Raw genomic sequence first — 25,787 nt, forward strand, 5'->3', positions numbered from 1 at the left:
TTTTAAGACTTTTTAGATTTGAATCTAGAAAATATTTTCAACTAATATTTTTAATAATATAATATAATGATAAAATTTACTTAAATAAAATAATCACCTTTAATTTGGAATTTTTTATTTGATATAATGTAAAAAAAACATAATTCTTGAATCTTAAAAACTCATATTTATTATTATAATTTTTTTCATTTATTAATATATATATATATATATATTAAATGCTAGAAAAAAATTAATAAATAAAATATGTAAAAAAATAGAAAAAATTAAAAATTAGTTTATCTGATATAGATTGATTATTTTAATACTTACCTTTTTATTTATTATTATGCTACATAATTTTTCAAAATTTTTCCAACTGGACATTTTAGTAAAATCTATTCCTTGTCCCCTCTCAAGATATTTAGAAGCATTTGGTTCGTAATTTCTACTTTTTATGTGGGTTTTTTACATTACAGCAAAGTAAGTACGTGTTAAAAAAATATATATATATATATATATATATATATATATTTATATATATATATATATAAATATATTTTGGTAGAAAATATATTTAAAGAAAGTATACCATTTCTTTAAATCTAGAGTGGACTCTAAAAAGCATTCCCATTGTAGAACATTCAAAAACATGTAAATAAAATTTAAAAAGACATAGTTGTATTATCTTCTGAAATTAGATATATATAATTATTTTAGTATTAATTAGTCTCTATAATATAAAATTGGTTTATGGTATAAAAATTAATTTTGCATAGATTGATATTTATTTAAATGTTGTACATATATTTAAATATTTATTTATTATTCTTTTTTTAATAAAAATAAAATTTCACAAAATTATATGATAAGTTATAATCAATGTTGTATGTTGAATAAAGATTTTAATATATAAATATACTTTATTTCAAATTAAATTAATAATAATTTATTCTAAAATTGATAATTTAAAATTTTATAATCAAAAATTGAAATAAGAATCTACTTCTTATAATATGTAATTAAAAACCAAATATAAAATATAATATCTATAGCTTGTAGTCGATACAAAGATTTAATTTTAAACATTTTAAAATACATAAAGCTTATAATTTTGTCAACATGGCATTTCACCACCATATTTTTAAATAATTTATTAAAAATAAAGAGTAGAAGCATCACATTTTTATTTTTTATTTTATTGTAAAAATAAATAAAATAAAATAAAAATTATAAAAAAAAATTAATCTATTATAGCTACATGATTTTATTGGACTAAATTTATATCTTTTGTATTAAATTTAAGAAGACTTTAAACTTAGAAGACCACTTTGAAAGGTTATGGTAAAAAAGTCTAATAAATATTTCTTATTTGATAAAAAAAAAATAACCATCCTTTGAAACTCTTAACCTTTGGAGATACAATAATCTTTTAATAGTTTAATATGGTTAATAGACAAAACGAATTAGCTAATAAAAGATATCAAATAAATGAAATAAGATTTTTATAATTCAATATCTTATTTTAATTAAAAGTTAGACAAAGATTTGGGATTTTATTAATGAAGCAATAAAAAAATATATCAATGATCAAACTCTTATTTTGAAAAAAATTTAAAAATCTGAAAAAAAAAAAAAAAAAAAAAAAAAAAAAAAAAGTGTAGACTTAAAGATTCTACTTCTCCTACATAATAAATCACTTGTAAAAGATAGCCATATTTACTAGTATATTTACTAAGATAAGTAGAATTAGATAGAAGTAAATAGAAATAGATTAAATTATTGTTATTTTTTAAAAAAGCTTCTACAAAACTTTATAGACATTTCACGTATTTGTAAATGATTGATAGATTGATAACTAGGCCAATAATTTGGCCACATGTCATACATTGAGTGACTATGTGGCACATATCAAAAACTTGCCCTATAAATTAGACATGTGCCTTGTAAGTTGGACACATATCATATAACCTATAAGACATCACTATCTAATTTTTCTAGTAGAGTGAGATTTTTTTTGCTTTTATTAATGTATTTTTTTGTATTCAATCTTGACTAAAGACATGTATTCTTTGTTCTTTTATATTAGGCAACAGCTATTCTAGTTTCAATCTTATATTTATTTTTTAGTTTTCTAATTTTTATTTTATTAATATAAATATATATTATTACTTTTAGAATTTTGTTATAATTTATATCCTTAACAATATGCCATAGAACAAGTAATTTGGACCTTTAGCAAATAGAGGTGATACCTCTTTCTTTCAATACAACATTGAAACTCTAGAAAATAGATGTTAACATATTTATTACTTTTAAATGGTATTATTAGTATATTTATATATAAATTATAATTACTAAAATATAGCAACAAAAGGTAGATATTTAGAAGGCTAATTAATTGACATTGATGCATTAAACAAAATTTGTTTGGAATGCCTTGCTTTCATCAATAATTGCTAATTGCTTTTATTATATGAAGTTGTTTGTGAGGTACTTCCAAGAATTCAATTCAACAAAAATAAAGATATTTATAAATAACAAGCTTCTATATAACATCCTAAGACTATGTGTTTGCAATTCAGTATTAATATAAAAAAAATCTTAGTCATATTATACAAGTTTTAATTTTAAAAAAATAATAATAATGAATTAATAGAAAATATTATAAGTACAAAGGTTGAAGATAAAGATGAAGAGTTAGAAGTTTATATTCAATATGAAGTATCATAGATATTTATATTTATTATTATATTTATTTAAAGAAGTAGAAATGAATAGGATGAAATAGAAATAAGTAAAAATAAATTAAATTATTAATAACTTGTTAATAATCTTCTTAGATGTAGATTTAACTTTACATGTATTTGTAGGTGATTGATCAATTGAAAACTTGACCAACAAGTTGGCCGTATGTTGCACATAATGGCTACTTGTATTATAAGTTGGCCATGTGACATATATGTCAAAAACTTATCCTGTAAATTAGACATATGTCTTACAAGTTTGACACATGTCATATGACATATTATCATGGACATATATACATATTTACTCTAATATTTATCTATATGATTAAGTAGAAGTAAGTAAAAGTAAATTTATTTCATAATATTTTCTAGAGATACTTTCTAGAAGCTTAATAGACATTACTTTGACTTTACATGTGTTTGTAGTTGATTGGTAGGTTAAAAACTTGGTCAATAAGTTAATCACATGTTTGTAGCTTGCAAAAGAAGCTTACTATATGGCACACATATAGTTGCCTTACAAATTAAGATATGTGTCTTACAAAGTTAACATGTTTTGGAGGTCCTACAAGACATTACTACATAACTTCTAGTTAAGAGTATATATGGAGGCAAGAGCAAAGCCTTCTTCACTCTTGTCAATGCCTTTCTAGTCCTTTGTCTTGTTTCAAGACTTTCTAATCTTCTTGTCTTTGGCAATAGCCATTCTAATTTAATACTTAATCATCTTTGAATGATTTTCTAGTCTTTGTGAGTAACATAAGAGTGTATTGACATTTTAGTTCTTTGAGGTTCATATCCTTGACACATATATAGCATTGACATGTAGCTCTTTAGTTTGATATTATATATATATATAGAAGTAAGAATAAGGCCTTTTTTATTCTTATCAATATCTTTTTTGTATTCTAGTTTTAAATCAAGATTCTCTGTTTTCATTGTATTTAGATATAGGTATTCAAATTTCAATTTCATGTCTATCTTTGATTTATCTACTTCTTTTCTTTGAATGATACAAGATTTTTTTATTTCTTGAAAGTTTTTTCCTTGATTCAAATCCTTGACATGAGATATCAATAAAAAAACAAATAAAAAAAAAATAAAAAAATAAACTTTTTGGTCTCTATATTGTGATCAAATTCCTAGACATTACAAAGCCTATATAGTTCTCAATGTCTATGATATTAAAAATCCTCTAATATAAATTAATTCCATATAGAAAATATTACATGCTTGATTATAATAAATTTTTATAATCTCATAAATTATTAAAGTTGTACAAAATAATAAGTAATATAAAGATTGAATTACCACTATTAAATAGACTTAGTAGAAACAAATAATATCAAATAATAGAGATTATCAAATTATAAAATATTGAGTTATAAATAAATTTTTATAGTATAAAAGTAATATATATATGTATATATATATATATATATATATATATATATATAAAATAGACCAAACAATTACATTCAATATAGGTTTAAATGTGCTAATTCATATCTTTATTGTAATAATTATAAAAGCTATCAATGATAATAATGATAGTTTTAAAATTTATCATTATTATTAATTATTTTTTGCAATTTATTTATATTTTTTTTTGTAAGTTTTTGTAAAAACTATCTCTTGAAATAAACCTACAACAAAAGACAACATTATTTATGCAAATTTAGAAGAAAATAATAATTATAATAATAATAATAACATCTTTCAAAATACAAATCCAACTAAGTACAATTTCCCAATTTTAATCAATCAAAAACCTTAAAAATCATTGTCAACTTCTTAACCACTTAATATCAAGTTTCTGTAGAAAAACATTAAAACTGGACATTAGAATGAAATTGAATTTAATCACACAAATTGTGATGATTTATTTTTATAAGTTCATCACAATATTTGCCACAACATGAAATAAATAGTGTTTGAGGTATCCTTCAACATGACAATGATCAATGGTGTGTGTGAGCTAAGTGGTCTCCGAGACCGAAAGGGTGGGTAGAGTCCCCCCCCCCCCCAAGACGTCGTGGAAGCGGAAGCGTGACGCCCTCACGCCTCATCCCTACCCGAACCAGGATCAGATTCCTCCCTCGATCCATTCCCCTTTTGTGGACGTCGTTCACTCGCCATCTTCTTCTCGCCCTGCGAATTCGTGGTATCCATGGCGCGCATGAATTCCTACAAAAGCACCCATTTCTTACCTGTTATCAGAGTAGTCTTGACTGTACCCATCTCGCTCCATCTTCCCCTCCTCGTGCATTCTCAAAGCTCAGAGCCATGGCCTCCATCATCGCTGCATCCTCCGTCGTGGCCCCTGCTGCTTTGAGCGCTGCCTCATCGGCTGTGTCGACCTCCGAGTCGACCTCCGTCAAGGCCTTCTCTGGCCTCAAGAGCACTACCTTGTTCTCCAGCAAGGCCCAGACCTTGAGCTCTGTCCAGAATGGCAGCCGTGTGCAGTGCATGCAGGTGTGGAACCCCATCGGGATGACCAAGTTCGAGACCTTCTCCTATTTGCCCCCATTGTCTGACGACGCCATCGCCAAGCAGGTGGAGTACATGATCCAGCAGAAGCTTATCCCCTGCCTCGAGTTCGATGTGGTAAGCTCCCGCTACAGAACTCCACCCTGGGTTCTCTAAGTCTTGGTAATTTTATTAGTTGTGCGTCATGCGGTGTATTATAAGGTGGGCTTTTTCAAAAGATCATGAATTGGCGTCTAGGTGAGTTAGAAGTGGTGGCTTCATACTCGTAGGTTTTTTCTGATGAGTGACACTGTTGAGTGCAGAACGCCAACGGTGTGTCCCGTGCCAATAACTCATCCCCCGGATACTACGATGGTCGCTACTGGACCATGTGGAAGCTGCCCATGTTCGGATGCCAGGACTCCGCCCAGGTGTTGAGGGAGATTGAGGAGTGCAAGAAGACCTTCCCCGGCTGCTTCGTGCGCGTGTTAGGCTTTGACAACGTGAAGCAGGTGCAGATCTGCGGCTTCTTGGTTGCCAGACCCAACTAAGCCATTCGTCGACACTAATCACGTAGGTGATTTTAGGGCCTTGGGATTCTCGTGTTTCCATGTACCATTCAAGCCATTGGCTATGGAATAGATTCTGTGTTTAATAACAAATTCTGCTGAGATGGATTCACCACAAATTCCTGAGTTGACCTTGATTTTCCAAATTCTGTAAATGTATATCCATTTGAATGCTGCGAAAAGTGGAAGAAGCAATGCAATGCGAATCGCGCAAGGGATATTAACAGTCTTGAGCGTGAACCTGCGTCAGAAGTTTAAAACACTGTTCTCAATATCAACAGAAAAACAATCACATCTACAACCAATTTGCTGCGCTGATGCTCCCTTTGCCAAGCTATCCCATCAGAGCTTTGCATAATTTTCCAAGCTGTCACAAACATCTTGTTGACGGTTTCCCTTCCACGTGCAATGCGGTGACTAGTATCTTCCTCATGTCAAATTCTATTAAACCTTCAAACTCACATGTATAGAATCTTTCTGTACATTAAACTCTTCTTGACAAGTCGGGCGAATTTGAACGTACTCCCTGAAACAACAACAGCCATTCCTTCTGAACGCACCCTGATAATCTCCACGTAAATCGAAAACATTCAAATTCACAACCTTTCCCTGCCATGCACTTTTTCTTACTAAATTAAACTGGAACAACCTATATAAAGAAGTGCGGAAACAAACTTCCTCAGTAAAAACAGATTTTTTTTCTTTTTTGCAGGCTACTGAAATGAAATTACTCGACAAAATGCTGTTGTCAAATTCCTCGTTCATGTGATAAAATACAGAGTTCCACCTCACTACGGTAAACGTAAATATCTTAAAATTGTACTCGACGTCAATAAAATATGCACTGAGAAACGAACCCGGATTGGGTTTGAAGTTATTGATCTCTTTCTTAGTTTCTTCGTCTGCTTCTTCATCTTCTTCTTCTTCTTCTACTCAGGCTTCCGTTTAGAACATGTGATATTAATTGTACAAATAAAGCCATAGATTCACCTCGCTCTCTCCTCTCCTCCCTTTCAGCCGGACAATCATTGATGCGTCAACGCGTGGCGACGTTAAATTCCTTGAAGGATTGGTAGATTAGCTTCTGCTTCGGTAGACCTAGTGTGATCTGCTCATATCTAGATTTCTGTGTCTAGCCAAGGTTGGAATCGTGGCTTGGAGGAGTTGCCCTGCAGACGCGATGCAGTAGTGATTTGCAGGCAGCCATGGACATGGAAGGAGATGCGGCACTCCCCACGCCCTCGTCTCAACGCTCGCTCCATGTGAGATTCTTAGTGACCCCCCTCATTCCGCACTAATCCTCGCCTTGATAGGTCTTGTTTGCTGAAAGCTGTTGAATTCCTCGTCTCTTTCGATGTTCGGGTGAACCTTGTTTGCACACCAGATTGTCACCGCGCACTGGATGAAGGCACCACCAACCTTCCAATTTTGTCGTTTGAATTTTCTTATGGAGGTCTTATCTTTGTTTTATCGTTCGATCTCCCTTAGTTGATTTGGTTTTGGTTTTATTTTATTTCCTATTTAATGGATCGATTTGGGAGGGGTTGTGTCAGTCATGTAGCTTTCCTTTGATTTAGGTTTTGCATGTTGCATTGTCATTTTGGCCTCAAAGCATACTACGCGAGCTTGCTGAAAGAGTGTGGCTGGTGGCGTTTGTGGAAAACATATATATATATATATATATATATATATATATACATATATTGATGTGTGTGTGTGTGTGTGTGTGCATAGTTTAGTAACCAAAAAGCGAATTTCGGAATAAGTATCTCTTGTGGTTAAGATGGACTATTATAGATCATGTCGATTTTGAATGTTTTACAGGCCTCTTCTTTGATTGTTTTAGGCTACCATCGAAAGGAGAATTGCATGGTTGGCGTATTTAAATCGCACACCTTCCTCTAGGTTAGAATTAGTGCTCCTGGGAATACTCTTTTCGAATTAGTGTTTTGTCAAACCTTCTTCCTCAGGTTTCTAACTAACCGATCCAATATGTGGGAGCGAGTGCGTGTACTGCACCTTCTGGTGCAGTATATAAAATTTGAAGTATTTCATTCTGTGAAGGACAGACAGTAGAAAAAACTAAAAGCAGGTCAAAATATGAACTAAATGCATATCCATTCTAGTATGTAGGAGCAGGTGCAAATGCCTTGTTTCTGGTATCAATTTCCAGGGCTTAAGTTTTCCCGCTAGAATTACCACATTTGCAATCCTGTCCTTCAATCACTTGCGGACCTGAATTTCGTATTAAATTCATACGTTTACGGATTAAATTGCAGTGTTAGAGTCTGTGTGTAGATGATAATAGAAACAGGCTAGGTGACCATCATCAGCTCATAGTAAGTTGAATATTTTTATGCTTTTAAGCCTATCCTTTGCATGAAACTGTTAAAAAGTATCCATTGTTGTTGGGGCACAACAGACTTGCATAATCACCTAAAGTTTCATAATTTTTGAAATGATCATTCTTGTCTTCTACGGTGTGATACACTCCTAAAACGAGGGTGAACACTTAAGGCATATATTGTTCTTCTTGTTTTGTACAGGAATCGCCTCGGGTTCCGTCTGAATCTTCAGTTGGTTGTTAATGCTGAACCTTTTTGTGGGTATTGCAGTTTGTAGAGGTAGTTGGTCCCGATGGAAAGAAGAAGCGGTTCGCAGCAGGAACACGAGCGGGTTTTGCGGTGGATAGGTTCAACAAGCTGAACCCTAATGACTCCAAGCCCGTTGTATGCATCCAAGCATGCAAGGATGGAGAGGAGCCCATCGAGTACGGGCCTGACGTAGAGCTTCATCTGCATGATGAGGCTTGGACATTTCAGTGTGTTTCAGAGCGTAAAATTTCTTACCATGGCTTTCTCTCTGTACTACTGTCCCATTTTCCTAGTTATTTTGGGTGGACTAGACTAATTCAATTTTCAATCACGTGTCAAGTAATCAGTGTTGAAATGTTGATGTGTCACCACGCCATGAGTGTTACTCTAATGGTCTAGATCGATGCCACTAATCATTTAAGTACCCCTGAAGTTGACACACCGGACTTTGATCCGTAGTTGAAATCAAAGATAATTCAAAGTGATTAAGTAAAATTTCTGAAACATGTTTATTGGCGATTTTTTTATAATATAATCCCTCTCAGAACAGCCAGCAGAAGACTGTATGTGCGATTATGGATTCATTAGACGAGAAAATTTGCTTTTTTGTTACAAGTGAACCTCTCTGTCGATAAAGCAAGTCCGTGGATCAAAGTGTTTTATTTTTCCACTGTACTAGATATAGAGATCTGTTGTATTCGTCACGGAACATTCAAAATAGCTTATTCAGCACAACAAAAAAGTGTTGTTTTAAAAATTCTCTACCTCTAGTTCATGGACTCGTAAGTTTTTTGTTACAGAAACTGAGGTGTCCCATAACCATGGCATTAAGACGACCATAGGAGAAACTACTTATTATAGTAAATGTTTGTTTATCTTTGTCAGTTGTTAACAGTTCCTCGGTTCGATGTGGTTTTGCAGATGTCTTTCCCTTGCCTAACAACAACGTAAAGGCACGGACAGAAGTTACTCAAGCCGTTGAGAAAGAACTTTATACGTATAGTCAGACTCCTTGGGCGACCAATGAAGGCAAGTTACACAATTCTTTTACTTCAAGGAAAATCCCGAATCTCGAGTTTATTTTGTGCTTGGCAACAGGAATTTCATGCCTGTTCTCTTTATTATTTTAGATTGAACAATTGTATAGTAGGTGATTTTAGTTTTTCATGAATACATAATCTTACTAATTTTGGAACCCATATGTTCCTTTTCCCACTGTGCTATTCACACGTGCCTGTTCATGGTGTGAGGTGAGTAGGATAGTCTAAGAAAAATCGTACAATGGTGAAGTGATGTTTTGTTAAACATTCGATCGCATCTGGACTCACAGGTATAACCAAAACTCTTCTGGACAAAACGATTTCGGCAGATGGAGAAGTGTTACATGGAACTACTGTAAGTACATTCAAGATAACTATATTAGCGTTCTAGGTTATTTCGAAGCGCTGGTGAGAAGGCGCAATTTACAAATGCACTTATTTTCCTCTTGTGACTTGCCAGCAGTAAATTGTATCTAGTTATCTGTCTTTCGTCGAGAACTTTTAATCCAAGGTCCGTCCTTATTAGACGAACTGCAAGCAAGACAAGTTAAATATTGGATTACTTCGAAGTTCTGTAGTGCGGTTATTCCCATAGCTCACCTGCACATGGTTTGTTCAGGTTGTCCAAGGTTGGGAGGAGTTTTACCCTGGGGGAGTTTTACCTGAAGGTGGAAAGCAGGAATGCACTCCTGAATACTTTATCAAGGTGCTTTTGATGTTTGTGTGTATATTCGGCTTTGCTGGTGCTCTTGGCTATTTCCTTGAAAGAATGCCAGAAATGGTACCGAAGTATAACACTATCGAGCCATCATAACTGTTAGCGTCCATCAAGACATACCTCCACAATGTTACCTTGTAATTTTCATGTCACTCCCAAGCTTGCATCTGTAGCCTTTGGTCCTCAGGTGTAGTTATCTTTTTTAGTTGTTGTGTTCCTCATCAAAAATCACGCCAGTCACGGAGTGATGTATTTTGAATACCTTTTTGTTCACTTTTATGTTAGAAGTATCCAATCCTTCATTTCTGGACAATGTTACAACAATACTGTAGAGCCTTCAAAGCATGGCACATGAACCATTAATTGGGGCCCTTTGTATGAGAGATTTTGAAGCCAGTGCTCCCGTTCATAGTGCAAATTCGAATAATGAGAACCTGTTTCTTTTTGTCTTCAGCTTCCAGATTCTCTTCTTCTAGCCTAATGTTCAAATTTTCATGCTTTCTGTTAGAGTACAAGTTGCCCTCTCCCATGCTGTGCTGTATGAAGCTGATTCTCCTTCGCTTTGGAAAGTTGTAAATCTTACATGAGCATGTGTATACATGAAATGGCAACAGAATTCATAGAATTTTTCCCTTAATTTCGTGATAAGTAGGCATTGTACGTGGTCCCATTTTGATTAGTACACATGCTGCATCCTGATACAGCTTCCTTTCAGTCTAAAATGGGTCTGAAGTTCCATAATTGTATTCACAGAGGTGATACCACAAAAAATGGTCTAGTCCTTTGTAAGTGGACCAGTTCAGCCTGTGCCCAATAGCATCCGATCCCATTTTTATAATCCTTTCATTCTTCCAATTTACCCTCAGGCTTGGGACTCTCCCACCTCGTATTCTTTGTTAGTTTTGCTCGTTGAACAAATTCCAAGCTAATCAATCAAAAAATAGCATATGTCGGGACTTACCCAATTAAATAAGGTGGGTTGAACTTTCATTGACTCTAAAGTTTGATTGTAAGTCATAGTTTTCATTCATAGGAAGATGACTTTCATAAACCATCCATAGCAATCTTTTAAACATTTCCTTCTATTTTATATTTATATTATTTATAATTTTCAAGGTATTTTTCAAGGTATTTACATAATCTAGAATTCATTAACTCATCCATAATTTAACATTGTGGAAATTCGTGATAGTTAAGATGATAATAAAAAATAAAATATGTTGTAATTTAGATGTAACAAAAAGAGACTAAGATCAAAATTGCTATGCCTACATTTGAATCTATCATACATTTAATGACAAAAAATTATTATTTGTAAAATTAAGAGAAAATGTGTGTTTGTAACTTTGTCAAACTTTGGGGGGAAAATTTACAATTGTATTTTTTTTTGTAACATATTTAAAAGAATAATCTAACAGATATTCATTTTAAATAATGCTTTACAATAAATACTCTATTTTAATATTTTCATCTCATCGTCTGAGTATGCTATTGGTTTTTTTAATGTATATTCCAGTAGTTACCTTAAAGTCTTTGAATTAATTAAAAAGCTTGTAGATTAAGTTTTTTGTCTTAGAAATACTTGGCCTCCTGTAGTAAATAAGCCCAAATCCCATTGAAAAATTATCCAAACTATTTTGCACCTCACTGATCTTATCAACTGCATCCAAAACGTATCCGACAGAAAAAAGATGTCAATTATTTCACATTTTTAAAACTTTAATTCGTTGGTTTTGATAATTCAAAAAATGACTAAATATTTTTAAAATAACATGCACACCACTTTTTCAAAGTTGGATTCTAGACAAACTAAATGTTTTGTTTTGTTTTGTTTTTTTTTTAATTTAATGTAATAAGTTTTTCGTACGTGTGAATTTCATACATATTATAATTAAGATTTGATGCCGACATTGATTATATGTGTCTGATTAACTCTGTAATTAGTAATTATAATTCATTCTCGTTGTCACTGACATAATAGTTAATAAACTAAAGTTTGTTGAGCACCATCTCAAGGTATTGGCATAGTCCTCTAATATGTTTTAATACGTACAGATATATTCAGTACAATTGTAGATGTGTTTTGAAATAACTTATTTCTCCCCAAACACTATTGTTTTCTTTGATTTGGTTAATATGCATTATGTCCATAGAGTATTTAAATTTGCTCATATTAAGGAAAATCAAGTAATAAGTGTTAAGAACTGAAATCAAATATAGAATTACCCTCTAGCCAAACAAAACTTGCTAAGATGTAGTTAAATTTAGCTTATTAGATCTAGTGCAAAATTCTTCAAAAAATAAAAAAATAAAAAATCTATCATCATCAACTCTGAGTAAGTTTAAAATTTTTTAGTTGTGTTTTATAATAAAAATCAATATCTTCTCTTTTCTTAGTTTTATCATTATCTTGTATTGTACAACTTAACCTCAATAAATTTACAAAAAATAGTCTTGTTTTTATTTCTGCATAATCAAATGAATTTTCATCAATTTTAGGATTATATATATATATATATATATATATTTATATTCACAAAATCAATGATAAAAATAATAAATCAAAATTTGATAAATTTTGAATAACCTGGATTGAATTTAATTATATCTAGCCTCAGTTTTATTTGGTCATATCTTATTCTATTTAGTTTTTTATTTTTAATATTTTTATACGTAAAATAAATTTATTGATTGAAATATTATGTTCAAGAAAATTAGTTACTGTAAAAAAAACTCGATTTTATTTTTTATTTGTATTTTTTTTCCTAACCATCCATAGTAAGAGGTGTTGTTTTAGGGTTTTTATTTTATAGTTTTATTATTTACAAAAAAAATATTTTAAAATTATTTTTAAAAAATCTAAGTCGATTTTTTTAATCTTATATATATAATTTAAATTATTCAACTTTTCAAAAATAAAATAAAATAAAATAAAACAACAATATTGCCACCAAATTCATGTAATTGTGATGAATCCCTAATTGTAATTGTAAATTTGTGTAATTGTAAGTATACAACATATCTTTACAAATTTGGTGCTCATCTATAATTAAATATTTTAGATGAATACATCTTATTTTTTAATGTAATTAAATTAGATGTTATAACATTCTATTCCTTATTACTATTGCTAATCTCGTGGCTCCATGCAATGACTTGGTAGTTCCATGTATTGTAGTAGATTGGAGACACTTCATTATTAATTAATTAATTATAAATAAAGCTCAGAAACCTTCTTATACAAGTACAACTAGGTTATCAATTTATGAGCAAAAAATCATCTGACCCAAGATCTGAACACTGGATCGACCATCCTTTGACTTTACATTGCATATTTAATGTTGTACAATATTTGAAAATCAAGAGATTAATAAGATGTTATTAAAGAATTAAGAATAAAAATAAAAATTCTAAACCATTTGAAAAGCTTGAAAAAATTGAGGTGGTTGTTTTCGGTTTATTACTTCATGTTACCACCACTTTATTGATGATCCATAATGCCTTAGTTAGACATTATATATTTTAATTTATTGTTCTTTTTTTATTGAAATGAAAGAAGACGTGGACATCTTTTTGAAATTATATTTTCGTTTAGGCTTGTATCATTACAATACTATAAAAAATATATATATAAAAAAAATTAACATGTAACTATTGAATTAACAAATTCTTAATATGTTTATCAAAATACAAAGTATGTTGTAAATCATGTTGTATACATATTTTATATTTTATATTGTATACAAATAAGTTTATCAGAGCTATTTACCATAATGTTCATTGCTTAAACAGAATATGTTAGTTCACTTATAAATCAATTATTAATATGTTTATCAAAATACAACATCCACCCAGAAGTCATACATTTTTTACAACTTGAGAATGCTAAAAATAAAACACCTCTCATACTAAGTAAGACAAGGCAGGTCTTATATGTATCATAACCTAAGCCTAGGTCTTCTTTTCAATGGGGGGTGGCTATTAAGTATGATATTTATTTATGTGCCTTCATTTAGACCACATAGAAGTTGTAAACATGGGTCTTTGGTATAAGCTGAGTAAATATCCCAACCGGCACCCATGCAAAGCTTCATCGCTCATTAATAAACACCAAGAGTTAATAAAAAGCTGTAAAGTAGGCTTTGGTTGTAAGCTTTGGTGCTACATGCTATTGAATATGGGACGTCATTCTTGAGACTACCCATCGCCAGAGAGAAAGCAGTTGCATGTCCGTACTTTAACTACACTATGGTATTGATTTTGGAAACACCACAAAAGAAATTTTCTGGATTATACAAGTAAATGTGTTACATGCATTGATCATTTTTGTTTAGTTTTTTAAAGAGAAGTATAGAGGCACTGTTTGAAGATAAGATTATTTAGTAATTGCATTTGTATTATTGAGAGGCAAGATTGCACAACATGGGTTGTTTGATATTAGTACAATGTACAATGTACAATGTAATATGACATTCAACTTTTGTGTTAAAGCTGTATTAAACACACAAATTTATGTTGAATACATTGATTAACATTTAAGTGCATCGGATTTGGAACATTGTTCAGAAAGAGGTTGTGATATTTACACAAGAAGCTGTACACTTTATTGTGCAAGATGTTAGACTAGAACAAAGTCCGGCAACAAACATGAACCTTTTTCTCACAAATTTTTTTAAAAAACAATACAAATAGTAAATAACAAATAATTGTGAAGTTAGAGAAGGATTTTATTTTTTGCTTAAACAAAGATTGTGAACCCACCACCAAATATTTTTTCATGCTGCACAACACAACAAGATAACAATCTATTTGTAAGCACTGGATTAAGTCTGCTAATCAACAAAGAATAATACCCATACCTTTGAAAACATAAAGAACAGGAAGCATCATCAATAGCGGTATTAATTTGATGACTAGTGCCATAATTTCATAACCCACATTACAGATGATGATGAGTTGATTTTGCTGTTCTGCAAAGATGAGAGCAGAAAGTCTGACACCCTCCTTTATTGATATTATTAACCAATTATGAATATATAACTGTATTTTTGTTTTTTAAACTCCCTAACCATTTTTACTAAAATGACTCAATGAAAACAGAATTTCATCTGACACCAACAAGTAAACTACTTTTTCGTTTTGCTTTTGATTCTGTCTTTTTCACTTTTGTGAGTTCATGTTGAGGATCTTTTGGTGACATGGACACACTCTCACTTCCAATGCTTGGGAATAGCTCCCTCTTTGTTCACACATCACTTCCAAATGGCTCTTTCTCCACACATATAAACAAACAAACAAAACCACCCTCCTTCTCGTACATTTGTACACATGTATAATTTCTTAATGAAATCATGGAAGAGGATGAATTTGATTTTTCCACATAGTGGAAATACTAATCATATACAAGTGTTGTTTTTGTCATTCATGTATGTATATATATATATATATATATATAATAGTGGTGGGGGGGCCACATTGGAAACATTGTTTTGTTGTGTTGTGTGTATGTATGGCATTCCAGTCAATTTGATTCACACTGACTCAAAGGGACACTTGGACCCTGACTGCCCCTCTCTTGACGGAGACCCTTTCCCTTTGAATAAGAAAAAATAATATATTTATAAAAAATAAATGAAAAATGGAACAAGGAGAAAATTTCTAAGGTTATTTATTTATTTGTTTGTTATTATTAGATATTGATAGAAGACTAGAAAGGCACAACACTAACAAGAAGGATTATATATATATATACATATATATATATATATATATATATAAGAAAAAAGAAAGAAAATTGCATAGAAAGAAACATTTACAAAAATGTGGGTGTGAAGGAGGCCCTGAAATGGTGACAGTAATGCATTGATGGGCACTATCTCATGAACAAAAATAAACTAACAACTAAGCTAGTCACAAATAAGAAAAAGAAAAACTAACACTAAACCCTTTGCAGTTTCAAGGCCACCACCCTTATCTTAAAAGCCTAGCTTCCTTTTTAGACAAGTCACTATATGCATAGAACCTCATATAGACAGACAATCTTTGTAATTGATTCATTAATTAATTAATTTTTTGTTTTTGTTTTTTTTTTTTGAAGTGGGTACGATGAAGTCTTATTCAAACAATCTCCTTGTTGCACCTCATTTCCTCAATCCATGCAAATATTGCCTTTGATGTCTTGTCTTTGTACCACCTCACCTTGACGCAATAGTGAATAAGTGAAACGTAACTTTATGGGTTTCTTTTTATTTTTTAAAATGACTAAAAATAGAAAAGTGGAAGTACCCCAAAAGAGAAGAAAGAAAGGATTTGAAGGAGGGGTTAGAGTATATGGACAACGACCTCGGTTGAATAATGAAAGGAAGGGGAAAGAAAGGAAAGGCGCGGTGACCTTCACCCATTCATTTCCACATGGTTGTCTTGTGATTTGGGTGTCCTTAGTCTTTACCTTTGTCACATCTGATGTTGTTGCCCATTTCATCCCCCACTACCACTACCACTAGATATAATAATAATAATAATAATCATCATAAAATAAATATATGGTCAAGTAATCACACCTAGAATGCAATTTAACATCAGAAATGAGAAAGATTGAAGATCAGAAATGGTGTGATTACAAAGGGGAAAGTTGAAAAAGAGATAATTGAATGACATGACATAACATGAAGATACAACCCTGTTAAGCAAACCCAGCAAATGAAGAGTGGGTTGATTTCACATACAACCCACATCTGGTATTAAGGTTGGATATTTGGAAGCTAATTTGAAGGAAAGGTTATTAAACATCATTATGCTCTAATATTACTATTACTATTATTTGCATTATCATCCTTCTCATTTTTTTCAAATTACAAGTTATGTCGTATACCTAAAATGCAACTTAACAATACTAATTTTTAAAGCTCAAGATTTTATTTACAAAATTCCTTGTCTACCTATTTTGAATCCAATCCATCAACTAATCCTTGAAATACCAACACTAAACATTTATGTTGGCCATTTGTTATGATATCTAATGTTAAGAACACAATTGGATGATTAGATGAGGAGGATTCACCTTTAAATGTTTTTAGTGAATACTTTTCATTGTCAAAGCATGCTATTGAATTGAGTTTTTAAATCACTTTTCATTTATAAAAAACATAAAGTGGATACATTCAGCTTTCACTATCTCAAGTCAAGTTCAACCATTTCTTTATATATTCTCTAGGATTTAACAAACAAAGGTGTGTTAAGTCGAAGTTTAAATCAGTGATGGATTTGAACTTTAACTTGATTCTTTGTTATTCAAATATCTGCATTTAGAGATTCTCAGGAAAGATATAATTTGAAGTGATCTGAAAACATATTAGATTAACAATAGAGCACCAATGATTGTACAATTTAAAGTTTGTACTAGAGATTTATTTAAATCACAAAGATCTCCGTAGTCAATTTTTTACCTTTTGTATATATCTAAAAATGTACATAAACTAAGGGTACCAAATTCTAGTTTTTTAGTTTTTCTTGTAGATTATTTTTAATATTTAACATTTTAATTTACTTAAGAGGTCTTTACTTATCAAATTTCGATATCTAATTTTTTTGCCACAAAATCGTTGTGATATAAATTGATCTTCTTTAAGAATTAAATTTTATCTTGAGATTTTATTTGAGGTTTCTATAATCTTCAAAGGTCTTTTAAAATAAATTTTAAACATATATAACTATATATATGTATTACTTGCTTAAAACATATTTATTAAAATATAATAATTACAGAACTTTTTTCTTAAAACAAGTCCAATAAATGTATGCAATCTAATATAATTACTGATAATCACTTTCAATAATCTCCCATATGATTTTGTTACATACAGTGTAACAAAAAAAATTATGTATTTAAGATTGTATTATTTGTAAGTCCCACAATAAATACATACTAAATATTGAGTTTATTACCTTAAAACTAAGCCTTCTTTTTAGAATTAGCAACTACAAATAACAAAAATTCAGTTATATAATCATAATGGATTTAAAATAAATAAAAAATGCAATATATATTAAAGATATTACTTATAACTACTAATCTTATTCCATGCCAAAGCATGCATAGAAGAATGTCACACATCATACACATTATGATTTTTTAAAACATTATATATATATATATATATATAGTTTATTTTTTTCTTGCTATTTAATTTTTTATTTAGAAAATTTGATCTTATATAGAACTTTCATGTGGGATTTGCAAAGTCAATGAAGTAGAAGCTATTAATCCATACAATAGATCAACTTTGTTTTTTGAGTTTTGTTATAGACTGATTAAAATACATAAAATCAAAATTGACAACTATCTTTGAATAAATAAATAATAATATTGTGTAAATATTAATCTAAAAAGGTTTTGAATTATATATATATATATATATATATTAATATTCATAGTTTAATATGTTATATACATATATACACTAGTGGAAATTTGTGCTATTCAACACAACAATTCCTGGCATTGTTGTCCATTCATTCTCATTTTCATCCATGTTCCCTCGTTTCTATGTTCCCTTGTTCCTTCATTTGGTCAATAAAAACGGCTACTTTGTCTCTTTGTATTAAATCCAAATTTATATATATATATATATATATATATATCAAATTTATTATGCAAATAGAAAGGAGGATTTGGCATCCAAATTTTAATCACAATTATTGTAAATATAATTTTAATCTTTGAAAGACTTCAAGACTAAGTTTTATTCATTGAGCCATAAATAATAAAGACATAGATTTAAATTTTGGATTATGGTATTATTTCAGAAAGAGAAATTTATGGTACATAAATATAAGGATAGTATATATATATATATATATATATATATATATATTTTGTTGCAATAGATATATTAATATATCAATATGTTTAGTATATATGTGTGTTTAATTTAATTTTTTCAATAAAAAAATTAACATAATTTTTAATGGAACCTGCCAAACCTCTCATGTCTCCTGTTTTTGTTAATTTATCCTGACCGAGTATTTTTGAAGATGTCAGGTTAAAAATGTCAACATAATATCACCTTTGGATTGTATGATTTTTAATATATAAAATACTATAGTATGTTATAAATAGAAAATTATTTAATTTTATATTATTGTCAATTTTTTTAAAGCATCAAAGATATAGTTTAATTACTTAATAAATTTCGACATTTTTCTATAAAAAAAATCATATTAAATAATATTTAGATATTTAACATGAAAATTTACTTCTTTTCATATTTTTTAACTTATAATATTTTATTAATTGATACGAATATTTTCAGTATTTTATTTTTAAAAAATTAGGTAGACACCTTCTTTTAGTAAATGGACACTCCCAATGCAATAGTAAAACTCTTATTTACATTGAAAAGTCTTAGGATAAATTTACAAAAACAATATTGATGTGCAATGGTTGATATCAATTGTTTTTACTTTAGATTAAATTTGATTTTTTATATAGTAAATTTCATATAATTCTTTCATCCACTTTTAAAGTTTTATTAATTTTATTTACAAAATTATTTTATTGTAAACTTATTGTAAAATATATAGATAAGAGTTTTATTATGTGTATGCAGGATGCATGGCACAAGGGGGTGTCCACCTACTAATTCCCTTGATTTATTAAAGCATAAATTAAATTAAATCAAATCAAATAATACTTTATTTTTAACTGTAATATTCTTCAAATTTTTAATCCTAACTTTAAACATAACACGATTTTCTAAAATTATGTGTATTTTTAATCCTTTGAGCTATATATATATATATATATATATGCAACAAATCCTAAGAATCACTTCTATAGTTTACTCAATCTCAGTATTATAGACACTTTCATAAATTACTCTTTGATAAATTTCATAGGGCGTCAAATATTTGATGATTAATTTTGTTTTTTGATCAAAAAGGTGATTCATATTGAAAGAAAGTTATTTGACATTTCTTATCATATATATTAAAGTGAGGTTTAATATTTTACACTTTAATGGAATCATTGAGACTTTGCATGCAACCTGATTTTAGTGAAAAAAAGAGTAACTGCAGGTTTATCAATTATTCAATACAGTTGCATGTCCTTACAAAGGATAATTCATTCTGTCTGAGTCTGAGCCTCCATAACCATGAAATTCAACAATCACATCCTTTTTCTAAGTCTTAAATTGTTCAGACATAACAACAAGTAAAACAGAGATTGTGCACGACAAAATAAATTTCCTTACTTGTTCTCAAACAAGCTAGAAACTTCTTTCCACTGCATGTACCTCTATGAAACCACCTGAAAACTCACATCTCTCTCTCTCTCTCTCTCTCTCTCTTTCTCATACAACTGCAACAAAAGTGGGCAATGGGGCAATGGGCCATAGAAATTCATCCTTGCGGAAGGAAGGATCCCCACAACCTGGTTCAGCAGCCCATTAAAGCCATCTCCACCCTGCCCCAACCCATGCCCAAATGGCCGGGCAGGGGCGGGCAGAAGTCGAAACGGGCAGGTGGTGCAATACAACTCAGAGCTAACGGAGAGTTGGAGAAGCCAAGAGGAGAGGAGAGGAGAGGGAGGGGAGGGGGAGTTACCGACACACACACACACACAACACTACTGTCTCAGAGACTGACTGACTACTGTAGGGAAGAAGGAAAAGCTGTCATGGACCGTGTACGACGAGTACGTACTAAATGTATATACTAATACGGGAGAAGTTGATACGATACGATACGGAAGGGGAGGAGAGCGGGGTGTGACGGGGCGGGTTGAGAGCGAGGGAGCGAGAGAGCTCGTGATGGGACCGGGTTTGTATTTGAGGCGGGGGCGCTGACAGCCCCGACCCGCTCCCGTTTTCCTGAGGTGGATCATTCATGACCCATTTCGGGCGTACAAGTCGTTTTCTTCCACGCAGTCCAGGGCTGGGCTGGGCTGGGCTGGCCTGAGCGGGGGGGGCGGGGACGGGGTCCGGGCTGAGGGGCAGATCATCGCAGATTAGTCCGTTTGTATGCCCCTTTCCTTCGTGGCACTCCCGCGCGATAGAGAGTGACCAAGAGAGCGCGCGCGCGGCCTTGGACTGAGTTAGACTCACAGCCTCACCCACCCAGACAGACAGACGCAGGTGGAGAGGAGAGGAGAGGAGAGGAGACAGGAGAGGAGAACAGACCTTTGCTTACCACAGTGACGCATACATTAAGGAATGGGTTCCGCTGCTGTGCCGCACTCTTGTTTCTGTATAATCGTTTGGTCGCTCGCTTGATGCTGGTTGTGGAGCAAGACCACAACCGACGAGTCCTGTGAAGCTTCGCGATCGATTGATCAGGTGTGAGGGTATTGCTCATCTTTTTTTTACTTCGAGTGAGAGAGTAGTTTCTATGCCTTTGCTGTGCGTGGGAGAGGAGCGAGATAGACGGAATCCGTGGACGCCATGAGTAGCCTCGGTCCGTGAGAGGTGCGTAGTGGGATCCTGGAAGTTTGGGTGTGTGTGTGAGAGTGTGTTTGTTTGTGTGTGTGCGCGCCTGCGTTTGTTGATGTCCGTGTGGGAGGCTGACTGAGCGTGGAAAATCGTCGTGGATTTTGATAGTGTGTTGTGGTTGTGTGTGGATGATCAAGAATGCATCCAGCACTAGATTCTGTTGAATTCGACCATTGAGCCATAGCGTTCTGCGAAAGTCTGATAGTTAGGAGGTCATTGGTGGGATTGAATTGGGCGAGGGATTCAGTTGCTGATGTGAAGAGTCCGGGTAGTGCTCAGGAGGCGGCCGTGGAGCTGGATTGGTGTTGGCAATGGCAGATTGAGGACTGCGCAATAACAGCTGGCGTGGGTTTGGGCTTTAGAGGTGTAGAGGGATGGGCTGCTTCAGTTCAAAGCCCAGGGACGCGCACCGAGCCATCCAGGAAGCTTTGGTTCCTCACAAAGTGGACTTAGGTTTGTTTCCTCTCATGACTTGTGCATTAATTTTGAACTCGGAGGGGCTATATTAGCATGAGACTGTCTATGAGATTACGCATAGGTTTTGTTCCTCGGCTGTCCACTGTTCGGTACGTCCATCGAATTCTTTCTGTGAGAGATGTGGATATCTGTTGCTTTCAGGTCAATGAAAGGATTAGATTATTTTCTTGCTTCTGCATTGGAGACACGATTATATTTTGTTCCCATCTTTCATTTTCAAATGAGAGGAACGTGTCCCAAGAGTTCAATACGAAAGCTGGCCTCGATTGTTGGACATTATCTTCCGCGGTTTTCATCTCTTGTCCTCCTTACTCAATTGACACGCACTGAGCTCGAGAAAGATTAGGGGTTGGGTGGACAGTGATCGTCTTTTTTGTTCGTTTCTCACCTGTTTTCAGTTTGTTGGATTGTCTGGATCATAAGTTTGTCAGGAAGGGCAAAAGGTTTTGAGTTGTTTCGATTATTTTCACAGGGTTGAATCTTGAAGTTTCGTTCCGTGCAAGGCATGGTCCTGCACATGGGAGGACTGTAAGCAGCCTGTGTTGCTTTTTTGTCTCAAGTCTATCTGCTGACTTTTCGAAGATGGCAGGTTGTCGTTTGTGGGTTGTCGAGTATACGTTGTTGCATTTCAATTACCATGGAACTCCTCTATTCGTCTGATCGATGATCGCTTCACTACGTTAGTCTAGGCTCTCTTGAGAATTGTCTTGGACATTCTCAAGAAATTATATGTACGTAAGAAGTATCTTAAGGTGACTTATCCTGATATTATGGTGCTGTTCTTGACTTAACGATTCAGACATGCTGGTTATTTTTAAAATTTTGTACCTCTCTTTCCAACATTTGTTTCTTAGAAATTGGCGGTATCTCTGCTACAACCATGTACCATAGTTTGCAACGGAAGGCGTAACACGTAGAGAATAACCGCGGTCGCTGTCTGAACGCCATTAAGCCTTTCGTTGGTGTTTCCTGACCCAGCTAACCGTTTCTTATCTTATCAACCACACTTAGCCTCGGATCGTCAGAATCTGGCCCACAGGGCTGATCATTAGATTGATTTTTTGGACTTCTGTAGATAATGGGAAACGAGTTGAACCAGAGGTTGTGCCAGCATTCAAAGAGTACTCGTTGGAGACGTTAAAAGCAGCCACCAGAGGGTTTAGCGCAGAGCTCATCGTCTCTGAGAGCGGGGAGAAAGCACCAAACTTTGTTTACAGAGGCAAGCTTGACCAGAATCGAATTATTGCTATCAAGCGCTTTCCCAAGACGGCGTGGCCTGATGCGAAGGGTTTCTCGGTAACATGCTCTTTTCCACTATTCTTGTTCCATTGCCTGTTCTGTCGGATCAAGTTTTGATACTGACTGACTTGCTTCACACCTGTTTTTGAAGTGAACGTGAGATTTTTTATACTTTCTGGGCTTCTTATTCTGGGCTGCTGTTGTTAAAGACTGATGTCCGATATATTCGTAGCTTTGTTATGGACATCAAGTATTCTCGGCTTGTAGTTTATATCAGGAATCTAAATACTGCTAGAGTATGTACCCTTCTTGTTCTGGTTTTTGTATTCGTAAACCTTTTTCTTCGATTTATTTTTGTAATTTTAGCATTTTTATTTTTCTATTTTTTTCTATTTATTTTTATTTTTATTGTGGGTGCATAACAATGGCGTAATCCTTACGTTGACTCGTTTTCTTTTTATTATAACAGTTGAACTGGTACTCACTAAATTTTGATGTTACAGTTCCTTTCCATGATGTTCGTACTTGTTGGCTGCAGGACGAGGCTTGGAAGGTGGGTCAAGTAAGGCATGAGAGACTTGTGAATTTAATTGGGTACTGTGCTGAAGGCGATGAGAGGCTCTTAGTTGCTGAGTTCATGCCCCATGACACACTTGCGAAACATCTCTTTCATTGTAAGTAGGCTCAATCTCCTATTTGACTGCGAAGTCAGCATAGTGAGAAGAGTGACGAAAAGATTGTTTAGCGGATACGTGATTTCAACCTTGTTTTCATTACAATCTAAATAAAGTGTCCTCTGTAGTTAAATTTATGCACTTTTGAGCAGAAAGATCTACTTAGAGATCAAGTAGCATTGATATGTTGGTTCTCACATGAGAGAATTCGAAATGGTATTGAATTTATTCTGAGAAACTTATGGTTATCTATCACGAACCCTGAAATTTGGCATGTACTGCAGGGGAGAAGCAACCAATGCAGTGGGGCATGCGGGTACGTGCTGCTCTCTACGTTGCCCAGGCCCTTGATCACTGTTCGAACAACAACCTTCGCCTTTATCATGATCTGAATGCTTACCGGGTGATGTTTGATCAGGTATTTTGCCCCTCTGTGTATATGCTTTAAGTGTCCTTTCTGTAACTGTTTAGCTTCCTTTAGAATCTGGTCAACACAATTTTTGCTGGCAGTAGATATCTCCTGAACTCAATGGGGTTCTCTCCGATCCACAGCAGCCGGAAATGGTCATTTTTACTTCCTATAATCCTGCTCTGGTTTATTTGATCATATAGATTACCTGCGAATTCGCTAAATTCATTCAACGTAATATTTTCAGGATGGAGACCCTCGTCTCTCGTGCTTCGGTTTGATGAAGAACAGCAGAGACGGCAAAAGTTACAGCACCAATCTTGCGTACACACCTCCTGAGTACTTACGCACAGGTGAGCTTTTTGGTTGTGGTGCTTGTCAATTCCCTGGAATGGCGGTTGTGTGGCCCTGCTTTCATCTAATGTGTCAGAATAGCGCGATCAGTGAAACTTGCGTTGTTCATTGTCCATATGTCTTCCAATAATCAGATATCTTGAGCGCACTATAGGCTTGGGTCAAGTTTACGTGGTGCATTTAAATCAAAGTAGTAACAAGTGTAGGTCGCTCTCGATAGAAGATTTTTCGCTTGCTCACTTCGATTATGAACACAGGAAGGGTGACTCCAGAAAGTGTAATTTTCAGCTACGGAACTGTCTTGCTCGATTTACTGAGTGGAAAACATATTCCTCCGAGCCATGTGAGTGCTTCTTGTCCACATTGTGTTTTTAGTGCAGTATGTGGTTCAACAACCGCGAGGCTGTGTCTACTGAAATATCTGCCATGTTACATCAAAGCACTGACTCGAAAGTTGTGGAGCTTGAAGATGCTTGTCTGACAGGTTGCCTGGACTGCAGGCCTTGGATTTGATACGTGGCAAAAACATGCTTTTGCTAATGGACTCCTACTTGGAGGGTCAATTTGCGAATGAGGATGGCGTGGAGCTTGTTCGTCTGGCATCGAGATGCTTGCAGTTAGAACCGCGTGAACGCCCCAACGCAAAGATGCTCGTGACCGCTCTTACCCCTCTTCAGCGGAGTTCAGAAGTAGTTGGACGATTAGTATCTCTTAATCAATAGCACGCAGGCATGGCCCTGATGTAGACACAATGAATAGGGGCATTTTTTTTTCTATTCTTATTTTTTCTTTATCCGGCTTGCGGAATGGGGTATCCTTATTTAATTGGGACATGCACTTGCAAAAGCCAAATGTTGCTACAGATGGTCCAAGACTCAGTCCACTTTGCACATTTGCTGCTTTGGAAAGTACGCGTCCCAGAATTTTGATGCATTTTGAGCAGTGGTAACCCATTTGGGGCTCTGATTGCAATACGTCTCTGCAATTGTCTCGTTCACGCTTCGGTGTGGTTGACTCGTATCCCGA

At 33.4% G+C, this 25,787-nt stretch overlaps 3 protein-coding genes and 1 long non-coding RNA gene across 11 annotated transcripts; 3 read left to right on the plus strand and 1 right to left on the minus strand.

Moving 5' to 3' along the window:
- Nucleotides 1-4,960: 4,960 nt before the first annotated feature.
- LOC112296165 (ribulose bisphosphate carboxylase small subunit, chloroplastic) lies at nt 4,961-5,886 on the plus strand. The gene is made up of 2 exons (XM_024548456.3): nt 4,961-5,336; nt 5,522-5,886. Exons 1-2 carry the CDS (start codon nt 5,016-5,018, stop codon nt 5,747-5,749), a joined length of 549 nt encoding a protein of 182 aa, XP_024404224.1. The 5' UTR covers nt 4,961-5,015; the 3' UTR covers nt 5,750-5,886.
- A 1,078-nt stretch (nt 5,887-6,964) lies between these two features.
- On the plus strand, nt 6,965-10,572 carry LOC112296164 (uncharacterized). Its single transcript, XM_024548454.3, has 5 exons — nt 6,965-7,029; nt 8,383-8,602; nt 9,283-9,390; nt 9,692-9,756; nt 10,021-10,572. The coding sequence occupies exons 1-5, from the start codon at nt 6,973-6,975 to the stop codon at nt 10,213-10,215; spliced, it is 645 nt and encodes a 214-aa protein (XP_024404222.1). The 5' UTR covers nt 6,965-6,972; the 3' UTR covers nt 10,216-10,572.
- Nucleotides 10,058-15,124, minus strand: LOC141044520 (uncharacterized). Of its 3 annotated transcripts, none has more exons than XR_016498541.1 (3): nt 14,979-15,124; nt 11,987-12,585; nt 10,058-11,779 (listed from the first exon to the last, which is right to left on the minus strand). It is a non-coding gene; the product is annotated as an uncharacterized LOC141044520 (long non-coding RNA). The 3 variants fall into 3 exon arrangements; XR_016498540.1 differs by having other exon boundaries at nt 10,058-10,923; nt 11,643-12,585; XR_016498539.1 differs by having other exon boundaries at nt 10,058-12,585.
- A 6,032-nt stretch (nt 15,125-21,156) lies between these two features.
- Nucleotides 21,157-25,735, plus strand: LOC112295808 (serine/threonine-protein kinase BSK6). Of its 6 annotated transcripts, none has more exons than XM_024547775.3 (8): nt 21,157-21,455; nt 21,881-22,061; nt 23,161-23,381; nt 23,863-23,998; nt 24,283-24,416; nt 24,655-24,760; nt 25,019-25,104; nt 25,262-25,735. In XM_024547775.3, exons 2-8 carry the CDS (start codon nt 21,983-21,985, stop codon nt 25,481-25,483), a joined length of 984 nt encoding a protein of 327 aa, XP_024403543.1. In that variant the 5' UTR covers nt 21,157-21,455; nt 21,881-21,982; the 3' UTR covers nt 25,484-25,735. The 6 variants fall into 6 exon arrangements, with proteins under 6 accessions (XP_024403543.1, XP_024403549.1, XP_024403546.1 ...); XM_024547781.3 differs by having other exon boundaries at nt 21,169-21,455; nt 21,888-22,061; XM_024547778.2 differs by having other exon boundaries at nt 21,212-21,463.
- The last annotated feature ends 52 nt before the right edge of the window (nt 25,736-25,787 follow it).

Source organism: Physcomitrium patens, chromosome 19 (genome assembly GCF_059467195.1).
Source record: "Physcomitrium patens ecotype Gransden chromosome 19, ASM5946719v1, whole genome shotgun sequence".
Classification (NCBI taxonomy): domain Eukaryota; kingdom Viridiplantae; phylum Streptophyta; class Bryopsida; order Funariales; family Funariaceae; genus Physcomitrium; species Physcomitrium patens.

Coding starts and splice junctions, on each gene's coding strand:
- LOC112296165 (XM_024548456.3), top strand. CDS start 5,016: ATGGCCTCCATCATCGCTGCATCCTCCGTCGTGGCCCCTGCTGCTTTG. Junction 5,337..5,521: donor CCTGCCTCGAGTTCGATGTG/GTAAGCTCCCGC, acceptor TGTTGAGTGCAG/AACGCCAACGGTGTGTCCCG.
- LOC112296164 (XM_024548454.3), top strand. CDS start 6,973: ATGGACATGGAAGGAGATGCGGCACTCCCCACGCCCTCGTCTCAACGC. Junction 7,030..8,382: donor CGTCTCAACGCTCGCTCCAT/GTGAGATTCTTA, acceptor TGGGTATTGCAG/TTTGTAGAGGTAGTTGGTCC. Junction 9,757..10,020: donor AAGTGTTACATGGAACTACT/GTAAGTACATTC, acceptor TGGTTTGTTCAG/GTTGTCCAAGGTTGGGAGGA.
- LOC112295808 (XM_024547775.3), top strand. CDS start 21,983: ATGGGCTGCTTCAGTTCAAAGCCCAGGGACGCGCACCGAGCCATCCAG. Junction 23,999..24,282: donor TGCGAAACATCTCTTTCATT/GTAAGTAGGCTC, acceptor CATGTACTGCAG/GGGAGAAGCAACCAATGCAG. Junction 25,105..25,261: donor AACATATTCCTCCGAGCCAT/GTGAGTGCTTCT, acceptor CCTGGACTGCAG/GCCTTGGATTTGATACGTGG.